At 42.0% G+C, this 20,549-nt stretch overlaps 1 protein-coding gene across 1 annotated transcript in view; it reads right to left on the reverse strand.

Annotated features, from left to right (window-relative positions):
* The window catches only part of ntrk2a (neurotrophic tyrosine kinase, receptor, type 2a), a 74,206-nt gene that overhangs the window by 24,462 nt on the left and 29,195 nt on the right, over positions 1–20,549 (reverse strand). Inside the window, exons 13-14 of the mRNA XM_061671838.1 lie at positions 9,056–9,244; positions 4,101–4,231 (exon numbers count right to left, since the gene is read on the reverse strand). Coding sequence (XP_061527822.1) covers positions 4,101–4,231; positions 9,056–9,244 — 320 coding nt within the window. The remainder of the gene's footprint in view (positions 1–4,100; positions 4,232–9,055; positions 9,245–20,549) is intronic.

Consider the following 20,549-nt stretch of genomic DNA (forward strand, 5'->3'; position numbering starts at 1 on the left):
TGTCCATAGAGCAAGAATGGATAAGAATTCCACCTACAAAGCTTCAACAATTAGTGTCCTCAGTTCCTAAACGTTTATTGAATGTTGTTAAAAGAAAAGGTGATGTAAAACAGTGGTAAACGTGACCCTTCCATAAAATTCTAAGTTAATGATTATTTGCAGTTTGAACATTAAATATCTTGTCTGTGTAGTGTATTCAATTAAATATAGGTTGAACGTGATTCGCAAATCATTGTATTCTGTTTTTGTTTATGTTTAACACAACGTCCCAACTTCATTGGAATTGGGGATGTACAATACAATATATGATGTATCAGATTTCCCTGACGGACCAGCAAGGACGCCTCTCGCGTGGTATGAGTGTGGGGATTACTTTGGTGTTTAGCGCGAGTATTTACTAATAGCGTCAGTCAGCTTATTAACAAAGGCACACGTTTATGGCTGTTGAACTGTATTCAGCACCTACACAACATGGAGAGACATGGAGCAAAGAAAAAAGACATTACTTATTGTTTGTGGCTTTAAGTGGTCATCCAGAATGTGATTAAAAGGCGAGTCAACATGGAAGCCGATCAAACAATCCAGAAGAATGCATTTACTCAAAAACTTGGAAAGGACGTACCCCCAATTAATTGTTATTAATAGTGTTGCTTTATAAGACCTTGGGGAAATGGGATAATTAGCACGCTATCAGATCAAATTATTCTAGAAACTCTATTCGCCTCAAATAGTGGCCTCCGCTCTAAAAACCAAGTACCAATGATTTGGCAAGCATGTCATGAAAAAATAAATAAAAATAAAACGTCTTGCTTTAAGGACCATCTGGAATTAATTTACACCCAGAAACCTATTTTAAAATACTATATTCCTTCAAATAATCGCATCCGTGCTAATAAACACCGTGCCCCAATGAATTGTTGCGTCATCACAGTGTTGGTTTAAGGATCTTCCAGTATGGGATTTAACAGCTAATTGACACAGGGCCAGAAGAAATGATCTAAAATCTAAAAAGAAATGTCCACAAATAGTGACCTCTCCTCGAATAGAAGCCGTGCCCCAATTAATTGCTGGTTGTATCATAGACAAAGGGGAAAAAAACATTGCTGGAAAGACCTTCCTTTTCTGGTTGCGTTGCCTCAAGCCACCTTCGAGAATGTGATTCATTGTCTAATAGCGGCTTGCCCCGAATAGACACCTAGTACTCTCTGCAGTTGAGTAAATAAATGCGTTTCGGCTATTAACGACGCAGTTTGGGAAATTGCCTACTTCATTTACACAGTACACGACCATAGCAAAGAAAGCAGAAACAATACTAGCACCTGACTTCACATTTAAACGTAAAAACGGCTCACTTGATTGACAATTACATCCGCCGGTTGAAGTCATTTCATCTATTTCCGACAGCCTGGTTTAATGTTCCAATGGTTGATGCAGCAAAAAAGGGAGGAGGAGGAGGCGGAGGAGGAGGAACCCTGGTGAGAAATGGTGACTCACAGCATTCCAGCAGAGGGAGGAGAAAGGGGAAAGAGCGAGAACATGCCACATTAACTAATTGAAAAAAAAAAAAAAAAAAAAAAAAAGAACCTCTGTGGAGTCTAATCAATGGACTGCCTCTAATTATTCCATGATGAATGCACATTAGTGAAGCAGCGGTTTTCAGAGCATAACATTGGGTACACTTGCACAATCGAAAAGGAACACAGTAGTACCTTGACTTACGAATTTCATTTGCTCCGTGAACAAGCTCTTGACTCAAGTTGCATTGGATATCAAATCCATTTTTCCCCATTGAAATGAATTGAAATGTCATTATTCCGTTCGAGTAGCAACGACTCAAAAATGACAGGTCGAAGTGGCCGTTCCAACCAGACTCTGAATTCTGACGCACTGAGTACGACGCACCAAGAATTTAGAAAATCGGACGATGGGTTTTGGGGGGGGGGGGGAGCCTTTTTGGGGGAACATTTCTCATGATGTCGCCTGTAGAAAATTTGGTTAAAAAAAAATAAAAACGGCTTCAAATGAAAGCCCAAAATAACAACTACAAACCAGGCTGTCTGAAGATGAATACATACGTAGGTCACTGATGCTTCCCGCCTCCTCTGGCTCATTTGGTAGAGCGGTAGACTGAAGGGTTGCCGGTCCGAGTCCCGGCCGTGCCGACTGTCTGCTGTCGAAGACATTGAACCCTAACTTTCTCCCAGTGGGCATGGCAGCAGCCGCCCTTGTGTGTATGAATGGGTGAATATGAGCCTCTGTAAAGTGCTTTGGGCACCATTTTTTTTTTTTTTTGTAGATAAAGCGCTACCTAAATACACTCCGTTTACCATTTTGGTTCTGCACTTCTCTCGAGCAACAGCGTACCTGAAATTCACTTGTAACTCAAATTTTGGCTGTGAACACAAAGCAAAATACTGACCAAGCGACAACTTGCGACTTGAAAAACTTGTACGTTGGGGCACTTGTAAGTCAAGGTACTACTTACTATATTGCTGTAACAATTCCACCGCATGTTATTGTGACTGAAGAAGGTAATGCGGGTGAAGAGGAAGGGGAAGATGTGTAAGTGGCGGAATCTCTTGCAGGTCATGTATTGTTAATGAGAAGCCTTCCTCAATCGGATTGAGTTTCGCACCCCTGATGGAGAGATGGATGAATAGATAAATCGGAATTTCCGAGGAGGCAAAGTGGCTCAATTTGACTCGGAAGCCCTGCGGCTTAGGTTCTAATTCGACGGCTTACTGGCGACAAACTGCAAAGCGAGGAGGGTGAACCCGGAGACCAGACAGAGCAGAGATGGAAAATAAAGGATTACTATTTTCAACTACATAAATAAAAGGGAGGTGTTTATTTGTCTTCTTGAGTAATTGGACAACAACATCTACAGAGAGAGAGCAACCATTTGTGAAAATAACGTTTATGACAGCAGAGACCGCATCTTTCAAACTCGTGGCCCGGGGGGCCAGATCCGGCCCGCCACATCATTTTATGTGGCCCGTGAAAGCAAATCATGGCAACGGACTTCATGTTTCTTGTGAAAACACTAAAACTGCAAATTGTCTTCACTTGGAATAACTTTGAGATATTGCAAGCATTTTTTGTAACAAATCCCCCTTTTAAAACAAATGTAATAATAGTTGAACACTTTTTTTTTTCAATTATTTTTGGGGCTTCTGATTTCAAAACAAGTTCTCCATCAATTTGTTGTGTATATGTAATTTTATGAGGTGATAATTCATTTACATGGGTTCACAGTCATAACGGCCCTCCGAGGTGAATCCAAAACTACAATGTGGACCGCGACAAAAATGAGTTCGACAGCCCTGGTATAGAAATATGACGCTGATGGTCCCAAAACTTTAGAAATGGCTTTATTACCTTTTCCACACTGATAGATCTAAATTACTTTCTTTCGCATGTGTTCCTGAATTTCTTTCGACCTTGGCATGATGTCTAGCTTTTGAGGATCTTTTGGTCTACTTCGCTTTGTCAGGCAGGTCCTATTGAAGTGATTTCTTGAGAACAGGTGTGGCAGTATCAGGCCTGGGTGTGGCTAGAGAAATTCAACTCGGGTATGATAAACCACAGTTATGTTTTAACGGGGGGCACTCACATTTTCACACATAACTATGTAGGTTTGCTTATTTTCTCCCTTAATAATTAAAACCTTCACTTAAAGACTGCACTCTGTATTTACTTGTGTTGTCTTTGATTCTAACATTTAAATGTATTTGATGATGGGGAAACATTTAAGTGTGACAAACATGCAAAAAAAATCATTTTTAAATAAGGAAGGGGGCAAACAATTTTTGACAACGCTGTGCGTTGGATTCGATGCAGTAATCTGTTTAATATTCCCGAACATGCTGCGGGGGATGCAGGTCTGCTGCAAAAAAAATAAAAAATATTGTGGAGCTCGCAATAACTTCCCCCTCCGTCGATAACAACATTACTGGCTTTATTATTTGTGTGCCAACAGTCGCCTTCCATCCAAAAATTAATTTGACATGCAGATCTCTTCAATTCCCGCGCAGTAAAGAGAATAAACAGAATGGGTAGTTGGCAGGTCTGAATATTAAAAATAAGAGTCAATCTACTACCTTGACTGCCACCAGAATCTTCTCCTGGTCAGGTGACAGGTTGTAACATTCGGCGAGGAAGACTTTGCCGAAGGCGCCCTCTCCCAGCTCCCTCTTCAGCACGATGTTGTGTCTCTTGATGTGCTGGACAACTAGCGCAGGTGGCAAACATTTTGCATTAGTGAAGAGCAGTAGTGGGGGGGGGGGGGGGGACCGAAATCACAGAGAGAACCGATATTATGGCGTGGCATTTACGAAACATCCATTCATATTGCGCTGATGTCATCCCTCATTAAGTGGAAATTTGCACGTTATGCTGCAATGTGTTATCTTGGAGTCCTCAATTTATGGTTAATTGAATGCACACAGTATCTTCAATAGACAAAACACTATGGCATCATACTTGGACTTCATTTAAATTTGATTTTAGTTTTGGGATATTTTTCACACAACCTTTTTTCTAGAATTGGGCATTTGCCAAAATGTATTTCTTCAACAATGGGATAATTAATCATATTTATCAATTATTTGTCATTACATATAATGTACTAATAATTATATTTAAATTGAATAAGTATTATTACTATTATTAAAAATGTATCTAAATATAAAAACAGGGTGTTACTTTATTCAATTGCGTGAGGTAAAATAAGTTTCGGTTTGAGTAGCCACTCTGTCGGAATGTTCTCCACTCTTGTTTCCATGCGAGAGTCATATTAATCTGAGGACGAGTGTATTGCGGCATAGACGAGGTTGTGGCTAAATATCCGATACCGGGTGTTATATTGTGGCTTCTTTAGACAGCAAACCACCTGAGAGCAGTTGCAGTAGAATTATTCGTTATCTGTTATTTCAAAACGTATATACATACAACATATCTGTTGTTGACCAATACTGGCCACTCGTGTGCCTGAGTAGCATCTGCGCCATTTGCACAATCGACTGAGTAGTATCTGCAACATTTGCACAATCGACATTCTCCCAGATTATCGCACTACTCGTCACTTTAAACTGCATACATTTCTTGCACTATGGTCATTGCACCAGACTATCGCGAGATTAGTCATTCAAACTGCTCTCATTGCTAGAGAACGCTGCATCTTTTTGCACAATTATATATATACACCAAAAAAAAAATGTACTGACCGGCATTACCCGATTACTAGCAACCTTTTATTGCTCAGTGACTGTTTTTCTCAATGTCTTTATGTCTCAAAAGTATTCTCTGTCAATTGAGTGTCTGTTGTCGCACTTGAGCGTCTCCAACTACCGGAGACAAATTCCTTGTGTGTTTTTGACAGACTTGGCCAAATAAAGAGGATTCTAATTCTGATTCTGATAGGATGATCAATTCAATCATTTTTATTATGGCCATCTCTAGTCCTTGTGAAAGGTATTTTCTCTTTTTAGGGGGTGTGAGGAGTCTTTGTGTGTGTGTGTGTGTGTGTGTGTGATCCCTCACTGCCTTCTGCTCTCCCCACAGCTGAATCGCTCCACAAACCTGCTTTCTGTTGCTTGGCGACCTGTGACTCCACGTCAGCTCATTTTGACAACATTTAACATTATTATATTTCATTCCGCGCATCGCTTAAGAACGTGGTTGCTGTAACCTCGGGCAGGCAGACGTGTAAATTCCTGCCTGTATAGTAACACCCCATGTGACCACCCCAAGCACACACACATAGACACACGAGCTGAGATTCATCTGTGATGTGATTAAGAGGCACATTTGAAGAAAAACTGTCCTCTCAGAATATCACATTAAGAGCCAGCCGGTCTCTTAGAGGCAGCATTGATTTATGAGTGAGAGCGAGAGACAAAAGATATCGAAATTGGAGAGCGAGAGAACCCCCGTCATGCTGCCTGCAAAAGCCCCAATTGTTCGCGCTGCTTTTACGTGTCACTCATTTCATGTACAGGGGTACACACGTAATAGTTTCTAACATCTTAACCGACTTTTCGAAATGTGTGTGTGTGTGTGTGTGAAAGGCAAAGGCGGAAAATGTGGGATCGTCCTTTACAGCTCCGATTTTTGCGGGATCGCTGCGTAAAAGAGGCTCCCGAAAACGTTAGGAGCGACACGAAACAGTAGCAATGTTCATTTCAAAGTTGACATACAGGGTAGCAGAAGTTAATTTAGGACATTGATTTAAGAGAGCAGGTGCTGATGATCCCGCCTACTGGTGGTGAATTAGGAAGACTAAAGAACTGGCAAAGGCGACCATCTTAATGCGGAATAAACACACATTTTAAAAGGCATGAAAGTAAGATAACTTGCTTTTTAATTGACGTTCTTAATTGTCATTCCTAGCGCATACGGTATTGCACCGCACATTTAAAGATGTGCAAACAACCTCAAGCAGTGTCTACACATCATTGAGTTCGTGACGCGAGATGTTGATTCAAGAGAGGTGCTAAGCAGGGAGTCTTCTTCATGGCGAAGAGCTTATTGCTTAACAGTGCGGCGGGGCGATCAGCGCGTTAAATCGGGGGGGGGGGGGGGGTTAGTGGCAGATAAGCGGATGTGTTGGTGTGTTTTATTCAGTACTAGCAAAGTATTGATATCGCCGCTGAGCGCCGTTGCAATGTTGCAGATGTAACAGCCAATCAAAAATGCATGAGCTTTCATAAAAAAAGTTTCCAGATTTTAAGCATAAGCGAGACCTAGACAGACGATGCAGCACAAAAAGTATATAATGTATAATACTTGTAGTTTCTAATATTTATAAATTCTAGCAAGCAAAATGTAGGGAGTCTCTGGAGACGAACTGCACGCGTGCAGGCTCAAAATATCCACACTTTCTCTGCTATTCTCGCCCAATTCCTGTGTTTGTGACAATCCGCTTCTTGCCTGACAAATGATTTTGTGGTTCAATAATAAAAAATTAAAAAAAAAAAAGTGCAGTGCAGTATATTGTATGTGTAGCCTCAAAACCCGATGCAGAGTCGCAGTTTCTCTGTTGCAACACGTCGGTAGACGTGGAGTGCTCAGTTGCTTCGTGCGCGGCAAAAAGTCGACAAATGTTTTGATGCTCCATTTGAGTTGCTCGTTGAGTGCCGGACTTAAAAGCAGTAACGTCTGTTCATATGTTACAATTTGGAATGTGTGTATGCGGAGAAAATGGAGAAACCGATTTGACGCCTTAATGCAAAACGTGTTGCAGAGAGACACCAGGAGCAGTTCAAACGTTTTGGATTAAATTTGGTTGTTTAAGTCAATCCAAAATCTATTTAATATGAAAAACAGGTCATTGTGCCAAAGACTGGGTAATATTGTGTACAAAATGTGTTTAAGCACGATGAATGAATTGTTAAGCCTTGAATTTAATTCTAATTTGTATTTATTATTTATTAGTGGTGCCAATATGGGATTTACAGATGTAACCATAAGCCCCTTTGAAACGGTTCCGGCACAATTGTCACATCAGAGCCGAAATAAACATTCATCCATCCGCCTTTGCCTTTCACACATAACGCAGCGAAGCACACAGCAGACAGATGGCGGCTTTTACAGGCAGGGTAAAAGGTACCTTTGCATTTCACTCTGTCTTTATTGAACATCTTTGTGGCCCCGTTGTTTACTCAGGAGGGAGTTTAATTAACATGCGCCCTTCGCTTCCTGCAGATCATTTGCACGCTGCCACATTATCGCCCCCATTCTTCAACTCCGGCAGTCTATTTGTGTCAGGTGTTTTTCCCCTGCTTGGACACTTCCCATCAAGCACCCTCCATTTTTTCCCCAATCATTCCGCCTGCTCCCTCTACGATCTGGCCATCTCCATGCACACACACACACACACACAAACACACACACACACACACACCTTTCACCCGCCTTCATCAACATTTATTTCCTGAATCCCCTGCCGCAATTGCTCTCCCAAATCTTTCCGTGACCTGACCTGAAATAAAAAAACGTACATAAAAGCTACGGACTGAGTTTAACTTATATATATATATATATATATATATATATATATTCACAGTATGTATATATATATGGTTGAATGTATTGCTTTCGATGGGAAACCACCACTAAACATTTTCAAAATGTTGCAAAAAGTGTAACTGTAAGAACCTTGTGTGTTTCCATCGATTGATCAGCGTCAAGTGAAGTGTTATGAGTGTTAATGGGGCATTTATATACCAGCCCCGTGGCTGTTCAAATATGTTTCTTGCGTGTGACGTTTAAGTGTTGCCGTCATGCGTCATCCTCATCAAGGATGCTGACAAATAAGTCCATATGCACCACATATAAAGCATCGGTATTACTTTTAATGTCTGTCAAATACACAAAACACACTTAATATTGAAAGGCATTGATTCCACATGCTTTTTTCCGCTTCTCTTATGTAGTAAATTCTGCGCTGTTGCTTAAGAGGTCAATCCCACATTTGCCATTATTATATAACCCCCCCCCCACACACACTCTCCACCCCACTCCGCCTTGCTTTGCTAATGTACTACACAAGGTCACAGCCTGCAAAAGCTTTTATGACTTGCCAATAATCATAATGTCACATTGATGGAGCCGGTCAATACCTGAGTGTATACATATGTGTGTGTGTGTGTGTGTGTGTGTGTGTGTTAAACCTGAAAGCAATGTGACGTTAAAGTTTTTCTGAACGCTAATGTGTTCACGCGTCGCTCACATGCGTGAGCTTGGTTTTTGTTCATCCCTCAGAATAGACAGCGGCTGATATGCTACAAGGTCATCGCCATGACAGCAGCGGCAGCTATTTCGCCATGGCAACCACAACACAACTTTCACAGTTAATTTAGGCGTCGCCACTTGTGTGAAAATGTCAACCCTTTGCAAACTCCACCAAGGAGGTTACAGGCCAAAATCTGATAGCTCTCTCAAACGTTGTTTTTACCATATGCTGTGGGACACTAAAAAAAAAAAAAAAAAAAAGAAAATCAAACGGGCGGGGCGCCGGACTTGGTTTAGTGGTTGGTCTGGAGATGCTACTTACAGGTGTCTGTCTTGAGCAAGCTGTTTGAGCTCCTGAAGTACTGAGGGTTCTCGATGACCGGGATTTTGGTCATGCCAATGATGACGGCGTCGGGACCCATCTCGGAGGACGACGGCGTGTTGCTGCCGTTGGAGACGTGGTGGAGCGGCGAGGCAGAGTCGTCGTCGTTGCTGATGACCGAGGACGGCCCTGAAAGAGGACAGAGACGGGTGAATCGCGTCTTTACGAGAACCGAACGCCGAGCCATTACAATGCACACGCCCGCCACAGCCACTGTAATTGTACGAGAGGCACAGGAGACTTCATTAGGCAGTTAAGCTGTTATTAGTCAAGATGGAGCGGATGGAATCCTAAGGAGAGGTGCTTATGTTATGCTATTTGATCCTAACAGGCTCCTGTAGGAGAAAAGAGATGCCAGTCAATCAAATGTTGTAACACTTGTTGGGTAGACTCAAAGGGTATTACTACGGATTCTAAATAAATGCCGTATTCCTCAAATAGTGACCTCCGCAATTAATTCCTAGGTGCATCGTCCACTTGAAAAAAAGGGGTTAAGCCGGGCCTCAAATGGGTGCTTGCGTTTTCCCTTCAGGGAAAATGACTGAAAGTGGTTGGAACTACCTTACCCGGACTTTAAGCCTCATGCTGAGTGTTAGTGCCTCTCTAACCATATTGTGTAAGATGCAACAACTTCTGCAACGAAGGGGAGAAAAGAAAAAAAAAAAAAGAGTTCCTTTTGGCAACAGCGTAGATGTGTCATTAGCATGTAGTTAAGATAGCGAAAACAGAAAATTGTTTTCATACACCTTCCCAACATTGTTGCCAAGTTTGCGTGCTAGTGGCGTGAAGCACAAACAACATCACAACAACATTAGCAGTGGGAGTGGGGGAGGGTGGGGGTGGGTGGGCGTGACTAACTTCACAAAGAGTGAATGAAGAATTATTCCAACACACACACATACATCCATATTAAAAACAACAGCATGGCTCAAGGCCAGTGCATTATGAGCTGGGATTGATTTCCCATGAGCATCAAATGACAATGGATGTCTTTCCTCTCATGCGGCCGCTTCAAATGAATTTTAACATCCAGCTGCAGCCGACGGGACGTGACTGAGGATGTGTATTTATTTGGGTGTGTGTCAGGCTTGACCAGCTGGCTTGTGCGCGTGCACGTCGGTGACTCATGCGAGGATTGAAGGAGTCTCGATTGGGAAGCGGAATGAAAACAGATAGTGCAGCAGTAGATGGGTTTTTGTAGATGATCTGCGTGTTGCTGTCGTAGTTGTTGTAGTTATGCTGGAAGCTAACACCGTCTTTGACACAGAAACACTGCAGAGTTGGTGCATCGAAATCGTAGCGGAGGATTTAAAGTAGCCATATTTGCCTTTTACACACGCAATAATTGTGTTCAACACTGCAGGACTGGTTAAGGAAGGGTGTGGTGTTAAACTCGCCACCCCTGTTCACTGACGAATAAAAGTACAGGATCGCCTTCAGCCCCCAATTCTGTATTGGTGCCTTTTACACAGAACAATGACATGGAAAAATGTCAGGACCCCTCTACAAACTACCACTGCCATTTCGTAGTGATTATATAGCAGATATACGGCACTTAAATCGCTAAATTCGATGAAGAATGCGCCTTCATACCGTCACATGGCGCCAGCGGCCACTCTCTTTTTCTGTTGTACAGCTGCTACTTGGCTGCTCGTCTGTCGTCACTGTCTGATCGGCTCAAGCGTGTACGCTTTGACGATTCCAAGTTCAGTTGGGTGCTCCTGTACGTCGAAGTCCTCCTCCTCCACATATTCCAACACGTTGCTCGCCATTGCGTATAGTGTGTAGCGCGCTGTGTTTGGCAATTGCCGGTGTCTTGAGCTTCGGGTATGTTCGGGGAGGACTCCATATGCGCATAAAACCCTCATTTTTAGCTAAACTATGGTTGAAAAATTGCTGGAAGTTACGTGCATGTATTGCATAACAGAAACAATGCAAATATGAATTTTAACTGACCCCATAACATCTTTGTCATCAGACCTTTAAAGAAAACAAATGTAATATTTTTTAAGGCCACCTTGATCAAATTTAAGACCTCTCAAATGAATATGACCACAGGTAGTGGGCGACATGGGCTCAATCTTTTACGAGAGTATTTTGTGATAATAGTTATGATATATCCAATATGTGGATAAATGTTTCTAAGACCTTTGAACGGTGGCTGCAAAGATTAAGGGCTCAATTTTCGTCGGGCGGCCAGCGCGATCTGCTCGGAGGAGGGTTAGGCCGTGTTTTCGTAAGCTCGCAGATGCACAGAAGCTGGCGCATTTAAAAAAAAAAAAAAACACTCTGCGCCTTTTTGGGCGTGAACAGGGTTGACTTTATTCGCTGCCAATCAAACCAGCTCCTCTCATTCCCTTTAAATGTGGCACGAGTCTCACGTGGCGACATCTCTGTGACAAAGAGGACGCGGCGATCCGTGCTTGACTTTGAGTATTCTCACTGATCTTGGCCGGTGTGGCAACAGACAAAAAATATTTTATATCATTATTATATTAAAAGAGAATGAAATGCTGATAACCGCGGACCTCGTGTATACATCCCCACCCCCGATCGTTCGTGGATAATTCTGCATTACAGAAAACTGGGAAATTTTAAATTAGGACCGCCAACTCGGAAAAGACCTTATGTCCATTACAATTTTCTCCTTACAAACTTGGACCAAATTGATCTGCAGTATCCCACAACTTTCCCCAAAATGCAGAAACCTGACGTCACACAAAGCAATCAAAGAAAAAAAAATGCTTCAATTTAACCTGCGCAACATTGATGGGATTTACGGTGTTTCAGGGCGTCTGCACGTTTAAGGAAGCCACGTTTAAGACTTTTGAAGACCCACTTAAAACAAATTTTAAGCCCTCTCAATTAAATATGAAGACGGGCCATATGTGCTGTCAAATCTAACAAATCATCTGTATGAAATGCAATATTATTTAACTATCCCCCCACGGCCCTCACCCATTAAAAAAAACAACTGAATAATTGTTTGTGGTTCCATTCCTTCTGATGTTATGCTAAAATGTAAATACTGTATGTTATTAAATGCAAATATAACAGTTTTGTTTTTATTTTGTGTGACGTTTTATTTTTACCCTAATCTTTTAAAGCCTTTCAGTGGGTTTAAGGATTAACTGTTTCTTTTACGGATAGTAAGGACCTTCGTGTCATCCAAAGACTTTCACAGAATCCTCGGATAGCCTGCAAGTGGCGTTTTCAAAGATAACGAAGACCATCATTTGGACAATCCAATTTTTCTCTCCGACAAAGAACAAGCACAGGGTTTCTAAGTCCTTCAAGGAACTGAGCTGCTTGTTTATGTCCAGCCAATTCCTCATTTGTTTAGCATTCTGAGGCTTTCAGTGTGTAACGAAAGGAAGGGGACACACACCCACACACACACACACAGATTATTCTCAGGGGTGTGTGTTTGTGTGTGTGTACTGGGAGGAGCTGAAGATCATTAACATTGGGGTCAGATCGTTATAAATACAGTTAAGCCGAGGGGCAAAAGGAGGCCGTGTGTCTTGTGTGTGCGCGCGCACGAACGTCTGAAGACAGAGTGAGGTGGCGTCAGGTCCACTGGGAGTGACTTGGTAAAAAACATGAAGGACAAGATGGAAGGGTGAGGTGGAATAATAAGTGGGGTCAGGTTAATAGACATGGAAGTCATGTTTAAACTGGCCTGCCGGAGGGGGATGGAGGGGGAATCCCCCACTTAACGGTCAATAAATCCGTCGTGGTCCTGACTGAAAGCTGGGTGCTGATTGTGCGTTACCGTCAGACGCATTCTTTTTTTTTTTTTTTTTTTTGCACACTCAGGCCTACAGGGTCAAAGGGCGGTGTCGTAGAACACAGTAAACATGTTCCCTAAGTGAATTATTCTTACCTTTAAACGTGTGTTCCATCGCGTCATCCGCGGAGGTTCCACAGCAAAAAAACATTTTTTGATAGCGATCAGGCAAAAAGATGGGCTGCTGTTTTGTCCTAAAGCAAGGCGTGAAGCCTGTTGATCCAAAATGGCTGACAAATTTCTGTGACATCATGTTACTGTACGTCATTAAAAACAAAGCAAAAAAAAACCAATATTGATTTCATTGTTATTATCTTTTCGATTGGGTGGAACTAATACATCCGTAACATCAACATGGAAAGAAAACATCGTGGAGCAAGCGCAAAGGTGAGAGTAAGTCACGTAAGTCAAGATAAGTTTTTATCTTTAAGTTTCAAGCAAGTCCCAAGTTACTCTGCCCAAAACTTGTCGCCGCAGAATTTCAAACAAGTCAAAGTCATTGCTTGGTTGAAGCAAGTCGAAAGTCAAGTCTTACGATCTTGCTCAGTCACAGATTACAGTAGATCGGCGTGATGGTAAAAAACATTTTTCCCCTCATGATAACACAAAATCTATTTACACCTATAAAAGTTATATGAACAAAAAGAGAGTAGGAAATAAATTAGAGAAATAAATACATTTCTTGTTTTGTATGCAACACTGTTGAAATATAACAGATATATTGAAACACTGGATATATGGGAGTAGAAAATGTATAATCAACAGATTTGAAAAAAATACATCTGTTCTTTTTTTTATGCCTATCTGTTCTAAGTCTTGGGAATCATTCAGATGTTTTATTGTTTTTGTTTTTTTGTACAAAAGTAAGACAAGCCTTGATGTTCCTTTTGGTCAGCAGTTGTTTTTGCCTTTGACCTCTGCCACTTTTTCCCCAGTCTCTTCCACATTGTTGAGTAGTAAACACTGACCTTAACGGAGGCAAGGGAGGCCTGCAGTTGTTTAGATGTTGTCCTGGGTTCCTTTGTGAACTCCTGGATGAGTTTTTGCTGTGCTCTCGAAGTAATTGTTGGAGTCCGGCCACTCCTGGGAAGGTTAACCACTGTTTTCTCCATGTGAAGATAATGGCTCTCACAGTGGTTCGCTGGAATCCTAAACCTTTAGAGATGGCTTTGTAACCCTTTCCAGACTGACAGTTACTTTATTTCTCATCTGTTCTTGAATTTCTTTGGATCGTAGCATTTTGTTGCAACTTTCTGAGCTTTTGGCTGACTTCATTTTGTCAAACAGGTTCAATTTAAGTGATTTCTTGATTGGATCGGTCTGAAGGTCATCAAGTTCTGGTGGAGTCAGTGAAATCAACCAATAATTGTGAATTCACAGCACTGTACGTGTTTTACAAGGTGCTGCTGTTTTAGTTAGCAATGGAGTTGAAGTGGACTTAGTTGGAAGCACTTTCATGTCCGTGTGAACAATGGCGTCTCTAAATGGAGTGTACTCAATTACCATTTAAGGGAGGCGTTTATTTGTTGTGTGGAAATTGACAAGCACTTGAGCGTAGGGACCAATATTTAAGCAAATACGATACTGTAAATGTGTGACACACGATGTCTGGGCCAATTCTTTAAATCTGGGGTGCATATTATTCAATATCAGAGCAGCAATCCTACATGTGTTCTTCATAATTCTACACATGTATTTCTTTTTCTTTTTTTGTGCCAGTGCTGTATGGGATGTCATTTTAGCCATTCTTCCTCATGGGTTGAAAGATTTTTGGTCAACACAATTATTTGTGTTTGCCAGTCCCTCAATGGGTTCCCGATTTTGACGATTACATCTCAGTTTTGGGGATTTCATTTCCTCGAGTGAAGACACGTTTCACTCAGTCAACAACGGCAACAATTGTCTGACAGAGCAGCTGTGTTGTGTCAGACGAGGTCGGACGACTGCGGCGCTTTAATCACAGTACATCTTGTTCGCAGTCGCACTGTCAAATTAACACGATGCCATCCCGGCTGCCTCCTTCATCGGAGATTTGTGCTCAACAATACAATTAGCCGCTTAGTAAGAAAGTGAACAGATGGCTTTTTGTACATCGTAGACACTGTGATTGGAGATTAAGAACAAAGAATAATAGCAGTGAAATGGAAATGTTTATCATGCTAAACAGTGAGTTTAAAATACATAGCATGGTGTACGCTGGAATGTGTGTATTCCCACACTTTGTGGCTACAATTTTCTTCAGGGGGAATGCAATTGATATTCGCTTGAGTATTGCCAGCTGGATATCAAAGGTAGAATATTTAAGTTCTGGAAAATACATCACGTGAATCAAAAGAAAATAATTTTTCACTCAGCTTTTGTATTGGTTCGAATTAGATTGCGCAGTGTGACTGCAAGTCAGCTACAATGCTAATTGGGTTATGTAGTGCAGGTTCATTTTTGAAGTCCCAGTTGCTGTGAGGGCCTTGGGGGGGGGGCTTTGGATAAGAAGTTTTATGGCCCGCGCTGGAGCCCGATGGAAATGACGACTGTGAGCGATGACATTGATCTGCCTCGGGCTCGCCGGGTACACCGCAGACAAAGTGTAGCCATTTGCCAGTGCCTGTGCCTGTGCCTGTGGCCCGGGGCGATAGATGTCGAGAGGCTATAGTGGGATTTAAGAACAACAGTGAGAATCTCAAGGGACCCGTGAATGTCACATGCCCGGGGAGGAACAAGGACAGTTATTAGCGGAGAACGGTGGATTTTAAAGATTGAAGATAACGTCAAACCGTTTGTCAGTTCGGTTGGCAATCAAAATCCCCATAGCTAGCCCAGGAAGCTAATGTAGCAGTCTACGTTTTCAGTCGGTGGCACTACTTGTCAAAATAGAACAAAAAAAGGAACTCAAATAGCACATGCAAATCAGTCCTTTGGATGCAAAAGTTCATCAATAGTATCAAGTCCAGTCAAGCCAACACCAGTGGGAACAAAGACGCGAAAGACAACAGAATAGACGCGTAAGGCTACGGCCATGGAGAGTTTTTCTACCTTTAAATGTCTGCATGCTTCACGGTAACTTCTTCTCTTACCATCGTCCTCGTTTGACAAGTGAGGAAAAAGCCAAAGGAAAAAGGGTCACACAGGGTCACTCCCATTTTCTTAGCATTAAGCCCACTTCAACCAATCCCACAATTAACGAAGTGATGGAAAAACGAATATTGATATCATCCGAAACATAATACCTTCACGTAAACAAACCCCAAGGATGCGGAGGATGAGGAGCAGGCACTTCTACCCGGGAAAAAAAATCCTCTGTGACCCATTAAGCTCTTCTCAAAATGCGCACACACACACACACAAAAACACGGAAACGCGCGTGTGGTAACGTGAACCCCAATGGTCTCTAAACTGCTGTCACCAAAGGGGACTAAAGGCAGGAAGTCAAGTATTGATCCTGACCAGGGAGGAAGAGTCTGCCTTGGTAGAGGTGTGCACTGTACCAAATAGACCTCCTAAACTAGTTCATTACAGTCTTGATCAATTTGAACCACCAACAGTATTGCCCCAAACGTAAATTCTTTGTCATTCTGCTCCAATTTTGTCCCGACTTTACCGATACAATATTTTGCTAACAGCGACAGTATCGCCATCAATCTATTGCGCGATAATCGATATTCAGTATTTGAATACAAAACACCTTTATCCCATTATCTATGTAACTGAAATATTTATTCAAAATACAACCATGTGCAACCAAATGTGAAAATAATGAAATAATAAAAGATGGAGGAGACAGCGGTAATATCGATATTTGATGTTTGTGTATCAGTAGCATAAAATGGGAGCTAAGGATACAATAAATGACAACATCGATATTTTGCTCCATTCCCAGGGTTTTTGTATATTATTGATACACTAAAATCAAACGGCGACAAAGTGGAATGCCCCAAAAGCAGTACAATTAGTAGTTAAATTGGCAAAAAAAATATATATATATAAATTGAGCAGCAATTACAGACTTTTGCAATTTGTGTGAGACCTTCACCAGAGTAACTAAAGGATCAATTCCGGAAAGACCTATAAAATGTCCCTAGGTAATGGTATTGCTCTGCAAGGACCTTACTATTCTATTTTAAATATCTTTCAACAGATATCGGCGGGATCGCAAATAGAAAATTGTAAGCTTGGCATCAGTAGACGGATGGTGGCTCCTTAACATCGCACTAGGATAATAACCTCATGAATCGGCCTCCTCCACTTTGGGCCTGATGCAGAGCCTCATTGCATTTTCTCTGCAGCACACCTCCGCTGGAGAAAAATAGTCATTCTCTCCTCTCCATTCTCGCTCACGTTTGCTACTCTGCCATCTCTTGCATCGCCACCACCCCGTTTTCTTGACTCACCCTCTTGTTTTTTTTGGTTTTTTTTTTTTTAAATCACCCACATCCTTCTCGCTCTCTTTCTTCCCTCGGTTTGATCCTTATGCTTTTTTTAACATTCCGCCCACATTCAGGGGCGCTGACGACATGCTTGAAGACTGATTCCTCCTCCTCCGGGCCACTCTGTCGTGACGAGCTTGAGTGTAAGTGAAAAGTTGGCGGTGATGCTAACAAGTAGCATCTGCGAAGCTAGCTGGAGGTTCCAGGCGTGCTGAGCTGACACCATAACAGTCCAGCAGATTCATCATGCAGCATTAAGCAATGAGGCGGCTCCAAACGACAATCACTAACACACAATAATGTCTTGCGTCTGCACGCTACAGCATGATACGCCAATGTTTCCATTTTGCTGCAGCCCTTAGTTGGCTCTCAAATAAAATGAGTCTCCCAGAAGTAAATACAGAAGATCATGGTTATCCTCCATTGTGGTTGTTTGTTAGCGCTCAATGCAGTGTGGTTTCCGCCGTTTGCCGTTGTTACTGCTCTGCACGCTGCAGTATTATAATCCACAGTCTCCATTTTGCTACAGCAGCCCTCAGTCTCTTATTGGTCCATCCAAGGTGGTACTCTGCAGTGGAAAAATGCATGCCGTACCGAGCTCGGCCATTCTGTACAGCTTGGAACAGAACTCGGGTAGACGCAATTGCACAGAGACCATGTACGCTATTACTAAGGGGCGCCAAGAGGAAACCCACACAACCACTGCATCAACCATTAAAACACCCAAAAGACACATTTTCTTTGCCGCAAGCAACTGCAATAACATAGCAGTCTGCACTAATGCTTCAGTCAATTTTGACCTCTGATATGACACTTAACATCTATCTTGAGCTTCAAAACAAAACAAAACATCCATCCATCCATTTTCTGAGCCGCTTCTCCTCACCAGGGTCGCGGGCGCGCTGGAGCCTATCCCAGCTGTCATCGGGCAGGAGGCGGGGTACACCCTGAACTGGTTGCCAGCCAATCGCAGGGCACATACAAACAGACAACCATTCGCACTCACAGTCATGCCTACGGGCAATTTAGAGTCTCCAATTAATGCATGTTTTTGGGATGTGGGAGGAAACCGGAGTGCCCGGAGAAAACCCACGCAGGCACGGGGAGAACATGCAAACTCCACACAGTCGGGGCCGGGGATTGAACCCGGGTCCTCAGAACTGTGAGGCCGACGCTCTAACCAGTCGGCCACCGTGCCGCCCAAAACAAAACAAAACAAAACAAAACAAACAAAAAAAATCCCCAAACAAAAAGTGTTTCCTTGAGCAATTCAGGTCTTCACAACAGCAAAATTATTCTGAGATGGTTCAGATGCATGCTTTAACTTAAACTGTGGCCCGAAGTATTCAGGTCACAACATGACCTAACACACTCCCTCGAAAGCATATCAACACACTCCGTGTAAGCCTGAGGCAGATTGTGCACTCGTCGCCGATGGCAACAGTGTTTTTAAGCAAGCAGGTGAGGCTGGAGAGTCTATCGGTGACGAGCAACGCTTTCACTGCACGTTGTTGCCGCGGCGTATTCTTGTGAATTTTGTGGAACTAAAGAAAGGAGCCGTGGGTACAAAGTGTTCAATGCACCGATGAATACAAATATACGCAGACGCGCGCACACACACACACGCACAACTGTACACCAATTGCCTTTATTGAAAGAAATGCCTCAAAATGAAGGAACATTTTTCAAATGAGCAGTTAAAAGCCCCTTGAAGGCAGCTTTAAAAGGCGCAATATGCATTTTCTGGAGGGGCTCCAGGGCCACCAATGTCCTTGAAACTCAAATGCAGATGTTTCCTTCAGATGCTTTTCCAGGAGTAGGACACTACTTCCCATACTACTGTTGATTGAGGTGTATAAATTGATAAATGGTCATGAACAAATAAAACAAAAGAACCTTTTAGAATCTCACATTTGCCATTGTTAGCATTTTTTTTTTTTTTTAAGAGCAGTGTATAAATCACAACTGTCAAAAATAATGTTTATATACAATCGTGCAATTAAAGGCATGATAAAACAAATGTGTTGAAGCACGTAAAATACCGTTATGTATAGACCTAATAATCCTCTTATGGCTGAAAACACAACAACAACTTTGTAGTAGGGTATAATACTTCGAGCTTTTTTTTCTCCTAATAGGAGAAATGAAGAAGCCACGTTTCTACAAAATGGTGCCGCTCTGTTTAGTTTGCCACAGTAAATCTTAATCGGGATGGAAATAACCAATGAACTGACCATTAAAATTCTGCTAATTTTGTGGAATTGCTTGATGCTAACATTAAGAGATTCTCCCCATATTTGCAAAATTTATTGTTAATTGATTGTTAAAATGAAGATCATTTTCACCCATTCTGAGTTTGCACTAATGTGTATAGCGGCGTTACTTGAGTAATTAGTATGATCGCATACACTTCATTTTATGGCACATTCTGTGTTTTCGTTATGGGGGGGGGGGATTTATGAGATTATGGTTTTGATATTCGAAGCACAAAAAAGGAAAAAAAAAAAAAAACTAAACTGAGATGTGCTGAGTGGTGAAAACATGACTAAACCTTGTATACTGTGAAAGAGTCAAAAGTGCTGCATTTGGTTCTGTTGTTTCGCCAACACTGAGGAATCTGCCAAAATCTGTCGAAAATTATCACTTCCACTCCCACAAAGAATTCTGAGGATCTCCAACAAAACACACTCCGCAAACAGAAGATATGCGAAGTGTGACATTTTACCACAAAAACATTACAATTAGTGGCGTTGCTACTAATTGCAGGCTACTACTTTTGGACAGATATTCTTCTGGGTCCTTGTGAGACCAAGCTGGATTTTCACAAAAAAAACGTTCAAGTTGCTGACTGATCATGTTTCTGCATGTTGTTGCCCCCCCCCCCCAACCTCCAATATCTTCTCATATACACCCACCAACATAATGACTTCATTTGTCATTCATGTGTCACTGGAGTCTAATTGAATCAATTTAAATTACTATTCCATTGCTCAAATATTAGGTATCGTGAGTTCGGGATGTGATTAGTTTTTGGGGTCTAATTAGCACTTTGGTAGATGGATTATTTGTCGCTCGGCTTCCCGGGCCTTGACGATAGCAACGCTACCCTAGGAATCAAATATTCCCCGCGCATCTGCCTCGGGCGGAACGTGCAGAAAACATTATTTTACAGTATATGAACAAACAATTAAAAGTTAAATCTGTATTTCATATACTAACAAAA

This window comes from Phycodurus eques, chromosome 3 (assembly GCF_024500275.1).
Source record: "Phycodurus eques isolate BA_2022a chromosome 3, UOR_Pequ_1.1, whole genome shotgun sequence".
NCBI classification, from domain to species: Eukaryota; Metazoa; Chordata; class Actinopteri; order Syngnathiformes; family Syngnathidae; genus Phycodurus; species Phycodurus eques.